This window comes from Fringilla coelebs, assembly GCF_963513975.1.
Source record: "Fringilla coelebs genome assembly, chromosome: 25".
Taxonomy (NCBI): Eukaryota; Metazoa; Chordata; class Aves; order Passeriformes; family Fringillidae; genus Fringilla; species Fringilla coelebs.
This window is the reverse complement of record NC_140051.1, coordinates 4,206,275-4,224,382: the sequence shown is the minus strand read 5'-3', so window position 1 is coordinate 4,224,382 and position 18,108 is coordinate 4,206,275. Positions and strand designations below refer to the sequence as shown.

At 50.2% G+C, this 18,108-nt stretch overlaps 2 protein-coding genes across 5 annotated transcripts in view; both read left to right on the top strand.

Moving 5' to 3' along the window:
• Window positions 1–18,108, top strand: part of JAM3 (junctional adhesion molecule 3) — a 132,959-nt gene that overhangs the window by 97,678 nt on the left and 17,173 nt on the right. The gene's annotated exons all lie outside the window — the stretch shown is intronic.
• Window positions 1,093–18,108, top strand: part of LOC311162856 (beta-galactosidase-1-like protein 2) — a 33,441-nt gene continuing 16,425 nt past the window's right edge. For 2 of the 4 annotated variants that reach the window (XM_084221437.1, XM_084221436.1), the window contains exons 1-9: window positions 1,093–1,239; window positions 4,991–5,050; window positions 6,655–6,852; window positions 7,819–7,887; window positions 8,553–8,648; window positions 10,043–10,151; window positions 10,605–10,697; window positions 13,201–13,282; window positions 17,728–17,792. In XM_084221437.1, coding sequence (XP_084077563.1) covers window positions 1,157–1,239; window positions 4,991–5,050; window positions 6,655–6,852; window positions 7,819–7,887; window positions 8,553–8,648; window positions 10,043–10,151; window positions 10,605–10,697; window positions 13,201–13,282; window positions 17,728–17,792 — 855 coding nt within the window. In that variant the 5' untranslated portion in view covers window positions 1,093–1,156. The remainder of the gene's footprint in view (window positions 1,240–4,990; window positions 5,051–6,654; window positions 6,853–7,818; window positions 7,888–8,552; window positions 8,649–10,042; window positions 10,152–10,604; window positions 10,698–13,200; window positions 13,283–17,727; window positions 17,793–18,108) is intronic. The other 2 variants (XM_084221438.1, XM_084221439.1) reach the window with 1 other exon arrangement.

Here is an 18,108-nt window from a genome sequence, read left to right as displayed (position 1 = left end):
CAGGGTCTCTGCCCAGGGTCTCCATGGGGAGTTTCTGGCCAGAGGTCTCTGTCTGGGGTCTCTCCCGGGATCTCCACTGCAGGTCCCTGCCAGGGTCTCAGTGCAAGTGGGGGCTCTCTCATGGGCCTCTCTGTGGGATCCCTGCCTGGGGTCCCTCTGGTGGGGTTCTCTCCCGGGGGTCCCTGGCCGTGGTCTCAGACTGGGCTCTCCCCCCAGGCTCTCTCTCAGTCTGAGCTCTCCCGGTGCTCTCTATCCATGTTCTCTGTCCCATATTCTCAGTCCCATCTCTCTATCCACATTCTCTGTCCATGTTCTCTGTCCCATCTCTCTGTCTGTGTTCCCTGTCCATGTTCTCTGTCCATGTTCCATCTTCCCTGTCCATGTTCTCTGTCCCATGTTCCCTGCCTGTCTCTCTATCAATGTTCTCTATCCATATTCTCTCTCTGTCCATCTTCCCTGTCCATGTTCTCTGTCCCATGTTCCGTGCCTGTCTCTCCATGTTCTCTCTGTCCATGTTCTCTCTCTCCATGTTCTCTGTCCCATGTTCCCTGCCTGTCTCTCCATGTTCTCTCTGTCCATGTTCTCTCTCTCCATGTTCTCTGTCCCATGTTCCCTGCCTGTCTCTCCATGTTCTCTCTCTCCATGTTCTCTGTCCCATGTTCCCTGCCTGTCTCTCCATGTTCTCTCTCCATGTTCTCTCTCTCCATGTTCTCTGTCCCATGTTCCCTGCCTGTCTCTCCATGTTCTCTCTCCATGTTCTCTCTCTCCATGTTCTCTGTCCCATGTTCCCTGCCTGTCTCTCCATGTTCTCTCTGTCCATTTTCTCTCTCTCTCCATGTTCTCTGTCCCATGTTCCGTGCCTGTCTCTCCATGTTCTCTCTGTCCCACGTTCTCAGTCCGTCACTCCGTCCCCCCTCAGGCCGTTCCCTCACGGCCGCGCCGCTCCCTCTCAAGCCCCGCCCCCGCGGGCGCGCGCCCCTTCGGCAGCCAATGGGAGTCAGGGGGCGGGCCCGAAGGGCGGGGCCAGCGGCGGGCGGGGCGGGGCGGGGCGGGGCGGGCGCGCGCTGGGCCGGTGCCCGGCGGGTCGGGGGTTCGGGCCCGGGGGGCGGCGGGCCGGGGTTTGGGGGTCCCGGGGCCCGGCCGCGCTCCCTCCGCCATGTGGCCGTGCGGGGGGCGGCGGCAGCGCCGCCTCGGGGGCGTCGCGCTGCTCCTCGTCGTGCTGTGGCTGCTGCTGCGCAGGTGAGACCCGGCGCGGGGCGGGGGTCGTGCCCCGGGAGCGGCGGGCGGGCGGGCGGGTGGGGTCCCCGCGGCGGCGGGGCCGGCCGGGGGTGGGCGTGGGGTGGGTGTCGGTGCCCGCCGGGCGCAGGCCCTGCCGCCGGGAGCGGGGCTGGCTGCGGGAGAACTGCGCATGGATGGAATCGGCGGCGCCGGTGGAGGGGAGAACGGTTATTAACGTAATTAGCGTCATTAGCGTCCGTGCGTCCCGCGCGCTGCCGGGGGATTGCCGGGCGGGGGGCAGGCTCGGTGGAATCCCATCCTCTCCGATGGGAGACCTCCGCTCCCATCATTCCTGCAGCGGAACGGGAGCGTGGGAAGGAGCGCGGCGAGTAGCGCGGCCGGCGCGGCGGAATGAGCAAAGCTTTAAATAAATAAATAGAAATACAAATAAATGCTGCACCTGATAGCCGCAGCTCGTCCGTCACCGAAATATCGGCAGGGACAGCCGCGTTGCCAGCGCCATAAACCAGCTCTGTGTTATAAATCAGCTCTGTTATAAATCAGTTCTGTGCCGACCTTGGCTCGGGAGCCTTTGCATCATCGCAGCGCTGATGGGCGATGCGCTCCGCGGATCAATCGCTCCGGCACATCTCAGTCTAACCCTCTTCTCTTCCTTCTCTGCTGTTTCACACTCCAGACCAGCAGCTCTGAAGCCCACCAGTAGTATCAAGAAGTTTTTTGAGGTTCTGGTTTGAGTCCCACGTGGTTTAGATCACGTTCATTTTAGGGGTGATGCTCTTTCCCCATGTTTGTGGCTTCCAAGTGTCAGAAACTCCTCACAGTGACATACTGGAAAATACACATGGATATGTATGGAGATGTAATAGAGTTATTTATTGCCAGCTGGGTTGTTTTATAACACCTTCATAAAATCATAGTTGGAAGTAAACCTGATCCTCAGAGCTATGGAAAAAGCTTTAATAAATCTTTGCATAATTAGAAGCAAAATTCTTGCACAGCTGGCCTTGGATTTGTGCCACCTGGGTTCTTAGGGAGGATTATTGCAAACTGATACCTGATGGAGGCACAGAATCTGTCTCCTGTAGGAGTGTATCCACAAAACCCCGTGTGCAGAATAAGCTGTTTTACAGAATATTCTGTAGTTACCTCAGCCATGGTCTGGGAGCAGGGGGCTGTGCAGGGCAGCGAGATGGGAGCCAGGGCAGCTCAGAGCTTTCACTTTCCCCTGGCCAGAGGAAGCCCAGAATAAACAGCAAAGCCCTTGGAGGTCTCAGTGGAGCTTAGGGATTAGCAGCACAGTCCCTTGTCCTCTGAAGCACATCCTTTAGCATCAGCAAAGAAATTGTTGGCTTTTTTCCCTTTTTTCCCTGGTTTGGCTGTTTTCTTTTCCACCAGCTTTTTCTCCCAGCTACTCTGGATGTGGGGTGGTTGAACACCAAAGGTTGGTGTTCAATCAGAGAGATTTTTCAAATCCCTCTTGCAGAGAGGAGTTCAGCCACGTTTGTGTTTCACAGGCATGAGCAGCGTGGCTGTTTGCTTCAGGAGTTAAGTGGGACTTTCCTGTTCCATGTGTTGTATTTTGCACTTCACATTCAATCTTACAAAGGCTTACTCCATCTTACTGGACTAACTCATCCAGTCCACTATCCCAGGTTGCTCCCAGCCCCATCCTGCCTGACCTGGAACACTCCCAGGAATGGCTGCTGAGATTGACAAAGAAGGCCAGGAACCTTTAACAAAGTAAAAAAAAAAAAAGACTATTTGCAACCTGTTCTGTCATTATAGAAGTGAGAAAAAAAAGTCTGCTGGGAGCTCTAAATTGCTCTCAGGAGGAAGCAGAGAGCCCAGGTACACTTTAAACTCTGGCAATCCAGCTCAGGGTAACAGGATGAAGCTCTGCTGAGTCACAGAAATGTTTCTTTCTGAGGTTACTTGAACAGATCCTAATGAGGAATGTGGGTTTCAGGATATCTAGGAGAATGTGTTGAAAATATTGGGAGCCTGGGAGCTTCCTACCAGCCCTTCCTGGGGAGAAAAAGCAGTGGAGCTGGAGAGTTTTAAAGTAGGAAACTTGATGGGAATGTGCCAGGTTAGTTGTGCCTGGGATTAAGAAGATGAGCTTAAGTGATTAGTTTATTTTTATCTGGCTGTGTGTGCCTCCTGAGCACAGCCTTCATTCTGGCACCAGTCAGCAGCACTTCTGTGTGCAGGGGTAATTTGGGGCTCTACCTAGCTAAGAAACAACTTGGAACCTAATCTTTAAAAATTGGAGTTTTGCATCTCCAGCCCCCCTTTGAGCTTTCCACCCCTGGAAAACAGAAGTAGATGTAACTGCTGGTTTGGTTTGCTGTGTGAAAAACACCAATCACTTGTTTTTAAAATTTTAAAAGTTTCATGATAATAAAATGGTTATAAAAATAGAAATACAATTAGAGTAATAATAATTTGGATTAGGACCATATGAGACAATAAGAACAGAGAGTTATGGACAGTCCAGGTACCTTTTCTGGGCAGCCCAAGCCTGAAAAAGGCCCCACATTAACAGAGGATTAACCCTTAAAAACAAGAGCCTGTTGCATATTCACACACCTCATCCATGATGCATCAATTCCATTCACACACAGGATTCTGTCTGGGCAGTGCCAGCTTCTTCCTCTGAATCCTGATGGTGCCTTCAGGGCTGAGCAAGGCAGGAAGAAGTTCATTTCTTCTGATAAGGGAGCAATAAATTCTCTTTTTCTGAATTATTTAGGTGTCCTGTAGCTGCTATCTCGCTGCAAATCATTTCTTTTAAAAAGTATCCTACATAACACAGTTTCTATTTTAACATTATGTTATAGCCTAAAATTATATTTAACACACTACTTAAGAAAATTAATTCAGCATCACTTTCTACCATAACACATATAATATTCATTGGAATATTTGTGAAAAGCCAATCATAAAATACCCATTTTTCACATTTTTCAAAGTCACAATCTGTAATTCAGCAGCACAGAGGGGCAGGTGGCCATGGGGTGTCCTGTTTGGGGCTTGAGAACCCTTTCCTGTGCTGAAATTCCCCATGCAGATGAGCATGTTAGGTCCTGTTCTTATTCAGGCACGCTTTAAATGTGGCAGATTGGTGTTTTGTACTCATTTCTCCCACCTGAGCTGCACTATCATCAGGAGCTGTTGTTATCACCCCACGTTCTGCCACAGCAGAGTCTCCTTGCTCAGCACTGGTTCTGGGGTGTAGGAATGTGCCCCCCCTTCACTGAGTGACCAAACTATTCTTTGTCTCCTTAAAAAAGAAAAAAGCCCAGAAGTTTCTCTCCTCAATTAGGTAAAAAGACACCTCATAGGACCTTGGGGACTTCACCTCAAACTTAAGGATGGGCAATTGGACAGGAGCCAAAAGGTCCTGCCTGAGTAGTTTACTAGAAAAAGAAGAGAACCAAGGAACTAATTGTTTTTGTGGGGTGTTTTACCAGGAGCAAGAACCTCTTGCACCTGGCTTGGTTTTTCTCTGTAAAGAGTTTTGTTATTTTGTCTTTTATCAAAACTTTTGTGTTTCCAACACTACCACAGGAGCCATCCTGCTGATTTTATACTTTCTAAAGTAGCTGAGCTATCTTAGGTGTGATATAAATCTCCAAGAGCTTGTGAGAGCTGGCTGGAAGAGGCCATATATGACTGGGAATGGCTGGACAGTCAGTGTGAGTCTCCTTGTCTGGAGGCAGTGAATATCTAACCTGGCTTCCTTTTGCAGGTATTACCCCTGCCTGCTGCCGGCTGTTTCAGAGCCCTGTGAGAATGCTGTGCTACTCAGGTACCCTCTGAGCTTATCAGCCAGCCCTGCAGTGCCCTGCAAACCTTAGGTTCAGCCCTTTTATTCCCCCTGGCAGGCTGTGGTTAGCATCCCTGTGAGCCACCAGCTCTGAGCATCCTCACCCTCTGCTAACGACTGCTTCTCACGTAGCCTAGGCAGCAGCTGGAGGCTTAGGTGTTCCTCTCCTCTCTCACTGTGGTTTTCTCCCAAATGTGCTGGGCATTGCTGCTTTCTGGAGCTGGGAATTCACTGCTCACATCAGCTCTGATGAGGAACCAGCTGCCATAGTCTGACCCTCTGTGTGTCCGTGGGGCGGGCTGAGGGTGGCAGTGATGCTGTTCCAGGTCTTGGTGGTGAAATGGGGTTTGGGTTCAGCCAAAGTGAGCTGGGAGCCTGCAAGGCCCTGGGTAGGGCAGGAGCTGACCTGAGAGGAGCTGTGACAGCAGGAGTGCTCACCCTGGTTTGTGCTGAGGAGCTGCTGGCCCCGTGCTCTGGTTCTTCTGGCAAATAATATTTTCAAGGTGAACATAAAGAGTGATGTGGGCAGAGGTAAGTTTGTGGTGACAGCTGATTTAGTCTCTCCTGGGTGATGAATATAATCCAGGGGGTTCAGTAAAGTGAGGAAAAGGTTCTCTGTTCACAGGGAACAGGTGAGGAGGTTTTCTTTTTTCCATGCTTTGAGTTGGAAGATACCAGAGTCCCCAAGACATTTGGGATGGCAGTGGTGAGGTGCAGCTGCTGTTGGAACATGGGTCTGGAAATGAGCCATGTGCCCTCCTGCTGCAGAACAGGGAGATGTTGAATTCCCTAAGTTAGGGAAGTGTTTGTGAGGATTGTGAGTGAAAACTTGCCCATCCATGATTTCAGCAAGTGAGTTTCATGCTCGGTGCCTGAGCAGTGTCAGCAGTAGAGCGTGGCACAGTGGCCTGGGGGTTCAGGGGAGAAGCAGCCAGTGAAATGGATTGAAATCTACATTTGGGATGATCTGCCAACTGGCTTAGAGCCTTCTGAACCTTCTCTATGCTCTGTAGGACCAAGAGTGTGGCTTGCTTGAGAAGCAGGAAGGTCAGAGCTGGTGTCAAGCTGCAGCAAGGGAAATACAGGTTGGATATCAGGAAAAAGTTTTTCACAGAAAGGGTGATAAAGTTCTGGAATGTTCTGCCCAGGGAGGTGGTGCAGTCACCATCCCTGGGTGTGTTTAACAAAGCCTGGATGTGGCTCTGGGTGCCAGGGTTTGGCTGAGGTGTTGGGGCTGGGTTGGACTCGATGATCTTTAGGGTCTCTTCCTGTTGCAGAGAGAGGGAGAGCCTGGGGAGAAAAGGGCCAAGAGAGGTTTGGTCTCCCCCCACAGCTTAACAGGGCGGTTCAGAGTGGGCACGGAATAAGCCTTGGGCCAGTGGGATTACAGATCCATGATACTTCAGGGGAGGGTCACAGGCTTGGGATAAACCCTACATTTTTGAGGTGAGACAGAGCAAACCATTTAACTAAAATGTAACACCACATCTTCCAGCCTTGTGATTCTGTGCTGGGTGAGGTGCAGTGAGGAGGACACATTCCTTCCCCAGGACTGGCTGCTCACACGTGTCCCTTTTCTCTTGCAGGTTTAACTGGAGCGAGCTGACCCCTCTGGGGCTGTGGGGGAGGACCCTGGGCCTGCAGACTGAGAACTCCCAGTTCCTGCTGGAAGGGATGCCCTTCCGCATCCTGGGCGGCTCCATGCACTACTTCCGAGTGCCCCGCCAGTACTGGGAGGATCGGATGCTCAAAATGAGAGCCTGTGGCCTCAACACCCTCACCACGTGAGTGCCCTGCCTGCCCAGCCTCTGCCCTGGGCCATAGGGATGTATTTCCATGCTGCTTATTGTGGGAAAATGTTGGGGAAGGTGAAACAGGAAAGGCTTGTAAATATGATTGCCTGGAAAAAGGTGTTGAGAATATGGGAACTATAAGGGAGATTGAAATGAAAGCAGCTTTGAGATATTTTAGTTACTGAACAACTGGAAAACAATGGCATGGCCAGCTGAAGGTGATCCCCTTTGGATGGAACAACACCCTCTGCTTGCAGACAGCTCCAAGGGGCAGAGCAGACCCTGCTGGCTTGGCAGAGGGGGCCCAGAGAGGAGTTTTTGGGGTTTAAAATGTAACACAGGATGGCAATGTAATGTGGTTTAACTCTCCTCACAAGGTTAAATATAAAGTTTATACACAAACAAATTAGAGATAATGGCAAGCAAGTGGTTTTCAGAGCCCTGGATGAAGGGGACACAGAGGTTTTGGGGGTCTGAGTAGGCTGCAGGCGTGGCCTTGCTTTCCAAGGCTTGGCGAGGAAAGAGCTTGTTTAAAATGTAACACAGGATGGCAATGTAATGATTCTTATGGGCTGTCTGTAAATGCTACAGGATTTGTATCTTGGACTAGATTGGTTAGTGAGAATTAGAATATTCAGCACAGAAGAAGATTTATGGTATTATAATGGGAACTTCGCTCTCTTTTTTCCTCTTGCCTTTATTCTTCTCTCTCTCTTTGGGGCTCCTCTCTGGGGCTCCTCTTTGGAGCTGCTCTGAGCTGTGGCTGGCAGCTCCCAGCAGGTCCCTGCCCCCAGTCCCTTTGCAATAAACCCCAAGTTCCAAGCCCTGGCCTCAGAGATCTGTCATCTCCGTCCATCCCAACCATCCCACCCCCATCACTCCTACAGAAGGAATGGTGTGGCCTCAGTCTTTCTCTGAGCGTGCCAGAGCTCACCCTTCACCTGCTCTGCCTTTCAGCTATGTGCCGTGGAACCTGCACGAAAAGGAGAGAGGCAAGTTTGACTTCAGTAAAAACCTGGACCTGAGGTATGTGGCACAGACAGCTCTGTTATGAAATGCTCCTCTTTGCAGGGGAGGGGCTGTGTGGTGTTTGGGTGAAGGTGTTATTTCCAGATGTGCCTTGATCAGGCAGTGGGGACTCCTTCCTCATCCTCATGAAGTTCTGGGAACTTAATCCATTTAGCACCAATCTGTGATCTTTGCTGGGATCCCCAGGACGAGGGAGGAGATGAACCATGTTCTCAGAATGCTGATTTATTATTTTATGATATTATATTATATTAAAACAATGCTCTACTAAAACTGTACTAAAATAATATAGAAAAAGGATACAGACAGAAGGCTTAACAAGAGCTGGACTGGGATTGGTCATTAAGTCAAAACAATTCACATGAAACCAATCAAACATGCACTTGTTGGTAAACAATCTCCAGACCACATTCCAAAGCAGCAAAACAGGGAGAAGCAATCAGATAATTATTATTTACATTTTTCTCTGAGGCTTCTCAACTTCCCAGGAGGAGAAATCCTGGCAAAGGGATTGTCCAGAAGATGTCACAGTGACACCAATCCAGTGTGGTTACTTCATCATACAATTCCCTTCTGCTTTGCTGCCTAAATTCAGGGGTGATTGGAGTGTTAGGGGTGGGGGTTCTGCAGGCAGACAATAATTCCTCTGTCTGCATCCCCAGGGCCTTCCTTTCCCTGGCAGCTAAGAATGGGCTGTGGGTGATTCTGCGCCCTGGACCTTACATCTGCTCAGAGTGGGACCTCGGGGGTCTGCCCAGGTGAGTGTGGAAATTGTTCACTTCAGGGGAGCAGCAGGGACAAACAAATCCCGAGCTCCTGATCACTCAGTCGAGGCTCCTTCAAAGGAATTGCTTTGGAATGGCTGGCTGCTTGATGGGGATATTTATTTTCTGTGTTCCCAAACCAGATATTCTCTCATTATCTTATGATAAGATAAGAAGAGCTTAAGAAGAGCTTATGGAGCTCTTCTAATTTTGTTTTTAGGTGTTTAAAATAATAATAATTGTTTTATGGTATAATGGTTACGGCAAGAAAATAGAATTGGAGGAACCCATCTTGCTGTTGCACCTTGACTCTGCATAACAGGGACAGGATTTGCAGCTTGGTGTAAGAATTTGCTTTAAAAGTCCTACTAGAAATCTGCTTTATATGGCTGTCAGTAATGAAACCCCAGCCTCTTTTTGTGTTTTCCCCTGAAGAACACAGCTGGAGGAGGCTCTGGGAGCCCTGGGGCTTGCCTGGTTCCTGGGTGGAGCTGGTGCCAGGTTACCACTTGTTTTTCCTACTTCACACAGCACAAACCTCAGTGGAGATAACTGGGGATTGTTTTTTTTAACTTTTCACTTTTCACCTGCTTTTGGTATCAGAGTTGAGGTGTCAGGGACTTACTCCTGAGAGCAGAACTCTTCATGACCAGAGCTGGAAGCCACCTCCATGTTAATTATGAGAAGTGCATCTGTTGTCAGTTGTTGTCACATCACCCATGTGGTTTTCTTAATCAGAGAAATAAAAAATTCTAATAAAGGGCAACAGTACTATGCTCATTTTCCAGCTGAAAAGGAGATGATTTTTATTAAGTCCACAAAGCCACATTTGGCAAAGAGTTGAATATACAGACCTTTGGAAAGGTATTAGTTAAGGCCTCATTTTGCTGAGAAAAGGAAGATACAGGCTCATTCCCCTTAAATTGTTAACAGCATTATATTGCTCTGCTCTTCAACAAATTGCCCTTTTTTCTGTTAACTCCAAACAGAGCCCAGCCTTGTAAATCAGCAGTAGAAACAGTGGGAACAATTGCAGCAATCTTTTATTTGAGAAAGGGTTGGGATTTTTTGAAGGAGCACTTGGTTGCAGAGTGCCCTTGGGAATGCAGGGAATTCACTTGAGAGTGATCAGATTAACCCTTGAAATATTATTGCTAGAGGTGATGAAATGAGTTTGGGCCTGAAATGCAGAGCAAAAAGAAGAGGAGGAGATTGGGAATTGGATCCTGGATTTATTTACAAGTGAGAGGTGGACACAAGGTGTCATTCCCAGCTCGGGGTGTCACCGAGGGCTCTGAGGTGACACCAGTGATCCCTGCAGTGGCTGAAATACCTCTGCATGACTGGGCAGGAGTGTCTGACGCATTCCCTCTGCTGCTTTTCCCCAGCTGGCTGCTGCAGGACCCCGAGATGCAGCTGAGGACGACCTACAAGGGCTTCACAGAGGCTGTGGACGCCTACTTTGACCGCCTGATGCGCGTTGTTGTCCCTCTGCAGGCAAGCACCGTCCTGTCCCTGTCCCTCTGCAGGGTGGCAGTGGCTGCACAGGGCACTGGGGGCTCTGGGTGACAGCAGATGCTCAGGCAATAACCAAAAACTGCCACAAAAATGCACAATCAGGAATCAGCACAAGCTGTGGTTTCCTCTGTCTGTGTGGGAGCATGGGAGGGTGAAGCTGAGTCCTGATGCTGGTGCATCTTTCCTGCCAGCTAACGGGATTTTGGGTGGTTAGAAATCGTGGTGAACACCTTCCTTCTCCCTTTTTGTCCCCTGCAGTACAAGAAAGGAGGTCCTATCATTGCAGTGCAGGTGGAGAATGCTCCACTGTCAGTGTGGGAGGGTGGAGCTGAGTCCTGATGCTGGTGGTGCATCTTTCCTGCCAGCTAATGGGATTTTGGGTGGTTAGAAATCGTGGTGAACACCTTCCTTCTCCCTTTTTGTCCCCTGCAGTACAAGAAAGGAGGTCCCATCATTGCAGTGCAGGTGGAGAATGAATATGGTTCCTATGCCAAAGACCCACACTACATGACCTACGTCAAAATGGTAATGGTGGCACTTTTTCTTGTTTCTGTGTCAATCTCTCCCATAAATCACCTTCCCTACAGTGTTTTCTTTTTCCTGTGTAACTTTTGAGTGTGGTTTGAGGGACTCTTGAAAGCACCAGCTGCATTTTCCTTGGATGTTTCCTCCAGGAGTGGAAGAGTTGGCACATGACCCTCTGAGTGGTGATAAATCTGTGTTTTTATCTCCCAGAGAAGAGGGAGGTCGGGAGCTGGGAGTGTCTGTGTTGCACAGCTGGCCTTGAAGCAGCTCTCACCTGCAGGTCCTCTTTTGCCTCTCCTAGATGATATTTGATAAAGGTTTCTCTTTGTTGATTTTCCTGGCAGAAAAGTTGATGGGAGCAAGTCACCAGCACGCTCCTAAAGCTGTGTAATCTGGGGCTGAGCATCAGGCAGGTTAATTTGCCTAATGCCTCCCTTACCCCTGTCAAAAAGGGATTAAACTGTGCCCTGGCTGCTCTGAGTGAGTGCTGAGGAGTTGGCCCATGCCCAGGGAGGCTGGATTATCCTGGTGGATCTCACAGCAGTCTGACCTGCTTGTTTGCCCCCAGCAGCAGTGCAGGGCAGGCAGATAATGAGATCTGCAGCGTGCCTCACAGTGTTTGTTGTTTAATTTTTTCTCACTGAATGCTGAAAGGTGTTGCTGCACGTCAGGGGGGTCACCCATCCAGGCTTGCTGTTCTGTTGCAGAATTATGGGATCCTTCTGAAACCTTTTTGGGTAGCCCAGCTGCACCCTGAGCACCCTGAGGCTCAGGCTGTGCCATTGCCCAGGCTGTCCAGGGGCTCTTCAAACAAACCAGTCCATGGCAGGAGTGCTGATCTCCTCAGGGCTGTGCCAGCTCCTGCACTGACTCCAGCCTCTGGTTTAACTCTCCTCACAAGGTCAAATACGAAGTTTGTACACAAACAAATTAGAGATAATGGCAGGCAAGGGGTTTTCAGAGCCCTGGATGAAGGGGACACAGAGGCTCTGGGGGTCTGAGCAGGCTGCAGGCTTGGCTTTGCTTTCCAAGGCTTGGTGAGGAAGGAGCTTGTGCTGTTTCAGACTTGTCAGGACAGATCTCCCTGCCAGGCCTGTGGGTGTATTTTTGCAGTGCTGTTTCATCATATTCTGTGTGCAGTTTGCATCTGAGGCAGTATAGAGTAGTGGTTAGAGATGGAAATGTGGGAAAGCAGGATTTGCAGGGCTGTGGTTTTGGTTGGAGTGGGATCTGATGTGAGGTGGGGCTCTGAGTCTGTTCTGCTTTGTGGCAAGGTGATTAATTCACATCTAGCATCTATGACCAAGTTGCACCTTCCTGGAATTAATAAACTCATTAAAAACCACCCTCAGCTCACACAAAACCTCAACTCCCTGTGCTTACCTCACTTTTTGGGTGCAATGCCTTTGCCTTCCTAAAAGTGAAAGGATTTATTGATAGAGCCCTTCCCACACAGATCTGAGCTTCTATTCCTGCTCCTCTGCTGCACTCTGGGAGGCACTGGATGTGTGGCACCTCTGCTGTTCCTCTGCTTTGCATTTACACTCAAAAGGAGGGGGAGAAACTTTGCATTAATGCAATGCTCAAAGAATTACCTTGGTAAAATCGGTCAGGAATTCCAGTTCCTCAGCAGCTGAATTTTGTCTGAGTCCAGCATCTGTTCAGGTGTAAATTCAGTGGGGATGGGTTGATAAAGTCACTGATAAAGTCACCAGCTCATCCTGCCTCTGGGCTGGGTCTGTCTGTAGGCTCTGTCTTGCAAGGTTTCATGCCCAGGTCTGCTCTTAGTGCAGGCAGGGACAACAAACAAAGGGTTTTGTCCCATTTCACAATCAGTAATTTAGACTGAAGAGACTGAAGCTTTGTTCTCAGAGCTCCTGGGAGCTGCAGGAGTGACTTGCAATGTTGGTGCAGTGAAATGAGTGGTAATTAACAACTGATCTCCTCCAAACAGCAGGCACTGTTGTGTTCAGAGAGCAATCCTGATGGGAGGATCCTCGTGTGTGCAGGTGGATTTCCAAACCTTGGAGTGCTGATTCCTCTAGAGCTGTAATATTGAGGAGCCACTAAATTCATTGATTTCTGAAAAACATTTGTGCCTGAGCTGCCCTGTGATGGTGTTCCTTGCAAAATCAGCTCTTCCCTCTTTCCAGCTCCCACTAGAGGCAGTCAGGAAGCCTGAGCTGCTTTTCCTTTCCTCCTTCCACCTGAATCCCTCTTCTGACGAAAGCAGTGATGCTTTTTATTACCTTGATCTCAGAAGCTACAATCCTGAAGTTGGATGCATCACTGAGAAACCAATCCAGCTTTCTAAGACAAAATAAGATTTCCCAGTGGTCTTTAAGCTGGGAAAAGCTTCAGGAGGAATGGGAGCTGTCACAGGGACAATATTTCATTGCAAGCACTGCCAGTTGCAGGCTGTCCCACAGAAGGTGATGCTGGAGTGTTTTCATACCCTGGGAAATGCTCAACTCTGGTGACACTTTTGCTCTTTTTAACCTAGGCCCTGTTAAAAAGAGGGATTGTGGAGCTGCTGATGACCTCAGACAACAAGAATGGGCTGTCCTTTGGCTTGGTGGAAGGAGGTGAGTGCTTGTAGGGCTGAGGGAGGGCTGTGATCTCTGGGGAATGTGGCTTTGGAAGGAAAACAGGACTTTAATTCACCCTCTGCACCCCCTGAGTCCTGTTGGTGGCAGGAGGGAACCCTGGGCTGGCTGGTGCAGCCAGGACAAACCCAGACCCCTCCCAGAAAGGTTTAGAATGGTTTATTTTCCACATCAAGTGTAGCACTCTGTGAAGGGATGGACATCAAGAGATGGCAGCACCCAGCATTTCTTAATTTTTCACCTGACTACAAGGCTGAAAATGCTATTTATTGCTTCATTTCAATAGATACTAAACAAGTTCCTCAGCAATTACTAGCAGTAGTAACTCAATCCTAAGGTAGATGCTTTGCAATTAAAAAGAGGAGGAAAAAAGGTCCATTAAAACCTTGAGTTTTACATTTCAGCAGTAGATTTAGCAATAGTTTGTGGGGCAGCTTTATCTTCTGAGTATGCTTATTTTGGGGTGTAAAGCCTTAGGTGGGGAAAGGAGGGTGTCAATTATATGGAATGCAGAAGGATGCCCATTTCCCTTATATTATTAAGTATAATTCTAATAAGTTTTTTAAATGCTGCTTAGCACCCTTCTCTTTTTTCCTGTGAAGAAATGGAGGTGCAGCTGCTGGAGTTTCACTGAGCCCTAAATCTGACTCTTTGGGGCTCTGATTCTCAGAATTTGGGGTCATTTCAGCTGGGATTTACTCTGTTCTTGGCCTCTGCTCTTTCCTGTGTTCCTGCTGATTGCCTGGGGTGTAACTGCTCCCCAAAATTAGTGTTTGCAGGGTACAGCCTTTGAGTGCTCCTGTTTTCCTTAGTCATAAATAAATTCCCAATCTCAGGCATGGAGATGATTAAAGGGAAAGACTTTCCTCTCCATTTTTTTCCCCTCCTTTTGCTTTTCCATGTCAGTATGAGAGGGATAAATTCATTTACTGACTCATGGACCTTCACCAGCACGGTGAAAAAATCCTTTGGATGTTTTTGGTGTGCTGCAGTTTTCAGCTGTGACCACACAGAGTCACTGTCTGCCTGCCACAGAGCTGTCAGGAGAAGGACAAAGGAGAAATTCCTGCCTTGGCCTCCTCTCCTGAGGGAATGTTGGCAGCCTCAGAGCTCCTCCAGTGTTCTGCTGGGAGCTCTGATCCCAGTTTGCCTCTGGGATGTCACAACAATCAGTGAGAGCCAGGGTGTCACAGATCACAGAACCACAGAATGACCAGGTTGGAGGAGAGACTAAAGATCATCGAGTCCAGCCCAGCCCCAACACCTCAACCAAACCCTGGCACCCAGTGCCACATCCAGGCTTTGTTAAACACACCCAGGGATGGGGACTGCACCACCTCCCCGGGCAGAACATTCCAGAACTTTATCACTCTTTCTGTAAAACCTTTCCCTGCTTTCCAGCCTGTATTTCCCTTGGTGCAGCTGGAGGCTGTGTGCTCTGGCTGTGTCAGTGCTGCTGCAGACAGAGCCCAGCCCAGCTGAGCACAGGCACCTTTCAGGAGCTGTGCAGTGATGAGGGCAGCCCTGAGTCTCCTTTTCTCCAGGCTGGGCACCCCCAGCTCCCTCAGGGCTCCTCTCAGGGTTTGTGTTCCCAGCCCCTCTCCAGCCCCGCTGTCCCCTCTGGGTGTGCTCAGTGTCCCAAGGTCCTTCCCAAACTCAAGGTGTGCCCTCCCCAGTGCCCAGCTGGGCTCAGTGTGGCCAGGGAAACACAAATATTGCTCCTCACAGGTGGAGAGCAGCTCAGGTGCCCATCATCCATCCATCCATCCATCCATCCATCCATCCATCCATCCATCCATCATCCATCCATCCATCCATCCATCCATCCATCCATCCATCCATCCATCCATCCATCCACCCACCCACCCATCCATCCATCCATCCATCCATCCATCCATCCATCCATCCATCCATCCCTCCATCCTTCCATCCATCCATCCATCCATCCATCCATCCATCCATCCATCCATCCATCCATCCATCCATCCATCCATCCATCCATCCCTCCATCCTTCCATCCATCCATCCATCCATCCATCCATCCATCCATCCATCCATCCATCCATCCATCCATCCATCCATCCATCCATCCATCCATCCACCCATCCATCCATCCATCCATCCATCCATCCATCCATCCATCCATCCATCCATCCATCCATCCATCCATCCATCCCATCCATCCATCCATCCATCCATCCATCCATCATCCATCCATCCATCCATCCATCCATCCCAGCCCTGTGCACAGCACCCACCACCCAGCTGGGGGCTGCAGGCTCAGCGAGGCTGAGTCTCCTGAGTCTCCTTTTCTGAGTCTCCTTTTCTCCAGGCTGGGCACCCCCAGCTCCCTCAGGGACTCCTCACATCTGTGTGGGACAGCCAGGGCTCCAAGTGAGGAGCAGCAGGGTGTGAGGAAGGGGTTAAAGGAGAGGCAAGAATCCCTGCCCATCCCTGGAAGTGTCCAAGGCCAGGCTGGGCAGGGTGGGGATCCCCTGGATAGTGGGAGCTGTCCCTGCCCTTGCAGGGATGAGTTGAAGGTCCCTTCCATGCCAGCCCAATCTGATCCCAAGATCTGACCTGGAAGCCCTTCTGGAAGCTGGTGGGTGACAAAGCCACCATGCTGGGGAGCCTTGTGTGTGTGTGTGTGTATGAGAACAGCCCATGAGAAGGATGAGCAAGGCTCTGGGGATGGTTCTCTTTTCCATGGGGTGCTGTTAATCTGCATGAAAAGCAGAGCTGGGCATGTTCTCCTTCAGAGCTGCCAGGACTGTAACACTCACACATTCCATCAGTGCTAAATGCACGTTTTGTTTTGTTCTCCTTTCGTGTTTTGTGTGCTGAATTCTCCAGCTCAGCTCACTACATAGGTCAGCCTATTAAAATCAAGGTATAAATAGGGAGAAGTGAGCTTTTCCTTCTGTAAATATTCTGTTTGAAGTGCTCTGCCTGACACAACTGGGGCTGGGTTTGATAACAGCTCTCTTGTTAGAAGTCAATTTTTAATGCTGAATCACATCATTGCTGCTGCAGAGTTTGTCTGGGAGAAATATCAGCATGACTGAGGGCTGGGAGATGCAAAAATGGTTGAAATGTGTGCCAGGGGCTGGGACACTGATCCCAGATTATTGTCTCCTGTCCTGCAGGAGGTTCCCACTCAGAATCACAGAATGACCAGGTTGGAGGAGACCCTAAAGATCATCGAGTCCAGCCCAGCCCCAACACCTCAACTGAACCCTGGCACCCAGAGCCACATCCAGGCTTTGTTAAACACACCCAGGGATGGGGACTGCACCACCTCCCCGGGCAGAACATTCCAGAACTTTATCACCCTTTCTGGAAAAAACCTTTTCTTAATATCCAGCCTGTGTTTCCCTTGGTGCAGTGGAGGCTGTGTGCTCTGGCTGTGTCAGTGCTGCTGCAGACAGAGCCCAGCCCAGCTGAGCACAGGCACCTTTCAGGAGCTGTGCAGGGTGATGAGGGCACCCCTGAGTCTCCTTTTCTCCAGGCTGGGCACCCCCAGCTCCCTCAGGGCTCCTCTCAGGGTTTGTGTTCCCAGCCCCTCTCCAGCCCCGCTGTCCCCTCTGGGTGTGCTCAGTGTCCCAAGGTCCTTCCCAGGCTGAGGGGCAGAGCTGGGCACAGCACTCAGGGTGTGCCCTGCCAGTGCCAGGGCAGGGCTCAGTGCCCTCCCTGCTCCTGCTGCCGCTCCATTCCTGGCCCAGGCCAGGGGCCATTGGCCTCCTTGGCCCCCAGGGCACTCTGCTGGCTCCTGTCCATCCTGCTGTCCGTCAGTCCCTTTGTGCCTGGCACTGCCCAGCCACACCATCCCAGCCTCTGGCACTGCAGGGGGCTGCTGTGGCCAAAATGCAGGACTGGGCACTTGGACTTGTTAAACTCCATCTTGTTAGACTGAAGTTCCTGCAGGGCCTGAGGATGGGCAGGAGCACAGAGAACTCTTCAGCTGCAGTTTCTGTGCCTGTCCTGTGGCTGCTCTCAGTCCCCCCACAGACATGACAGGCTGCAGGATATTGCCTGGGAAGGGATTCCTGCAGCTACAGCCTGGGAGAGCGCTGTGCCATCCAGACAGGCCTTGCTAATAAATTTGCCTTTATGTGGTGCCTTTTAAGTGAGGATCTCCAAGTGCTTTACAGGCTCTAATTAGAGCTGGTGACACCCCAGGAGCTGCTCTGATGCTCTCTCTCTAATATCTCTGCACATTAGAGCTGAAAGATGGCCTGGGAGGATTCCACTCTGTGCTGTGTTCACTTGGATTCTGCATTCCAGGGAAGGCTTTGATGGGAGTTTCTGATGAGGTTGTTTTGGGGGTTCAGGGGGAGTTGCAGTTCCCTCCTGCTGGCCTGAGGAGATGATCCCCTAGACATTTTGGATGAGTCTAAATTAATACATTTTTCCTTTCCCACTAGCACTGGCCACTGTTAACTTTCAGAAGCTGGAGCCTGGGCTGCTGAAATACCTGGACACAGTACAGGTGAGATGCAGAAACACTTTGTTCACCCCTGTTTTCCAGCACTGGAAGTGAGGCTGATACTCTGTTTGGGGTTTGTGTGTTGGTTTGGGGCTTCCTTCTCATGAGGCCAAATCCTGCTGGATTTAGGAAGGAGGATTTAAGTGTCCTGTTGTCCTTCTAAGAAGGCTTTTCACCCAGCTGTGCCCTGGTAGGGGTTAGACTTGTTCAAGTTTTACCCAGAGCATCCCAGTACACAATTACCAAACCTCTCTCTGGAATTCCATCATCTTGTTCCCAAACCCTTTCACCCTGGTGCTGTGGGTGCTGCAGCTGTGTC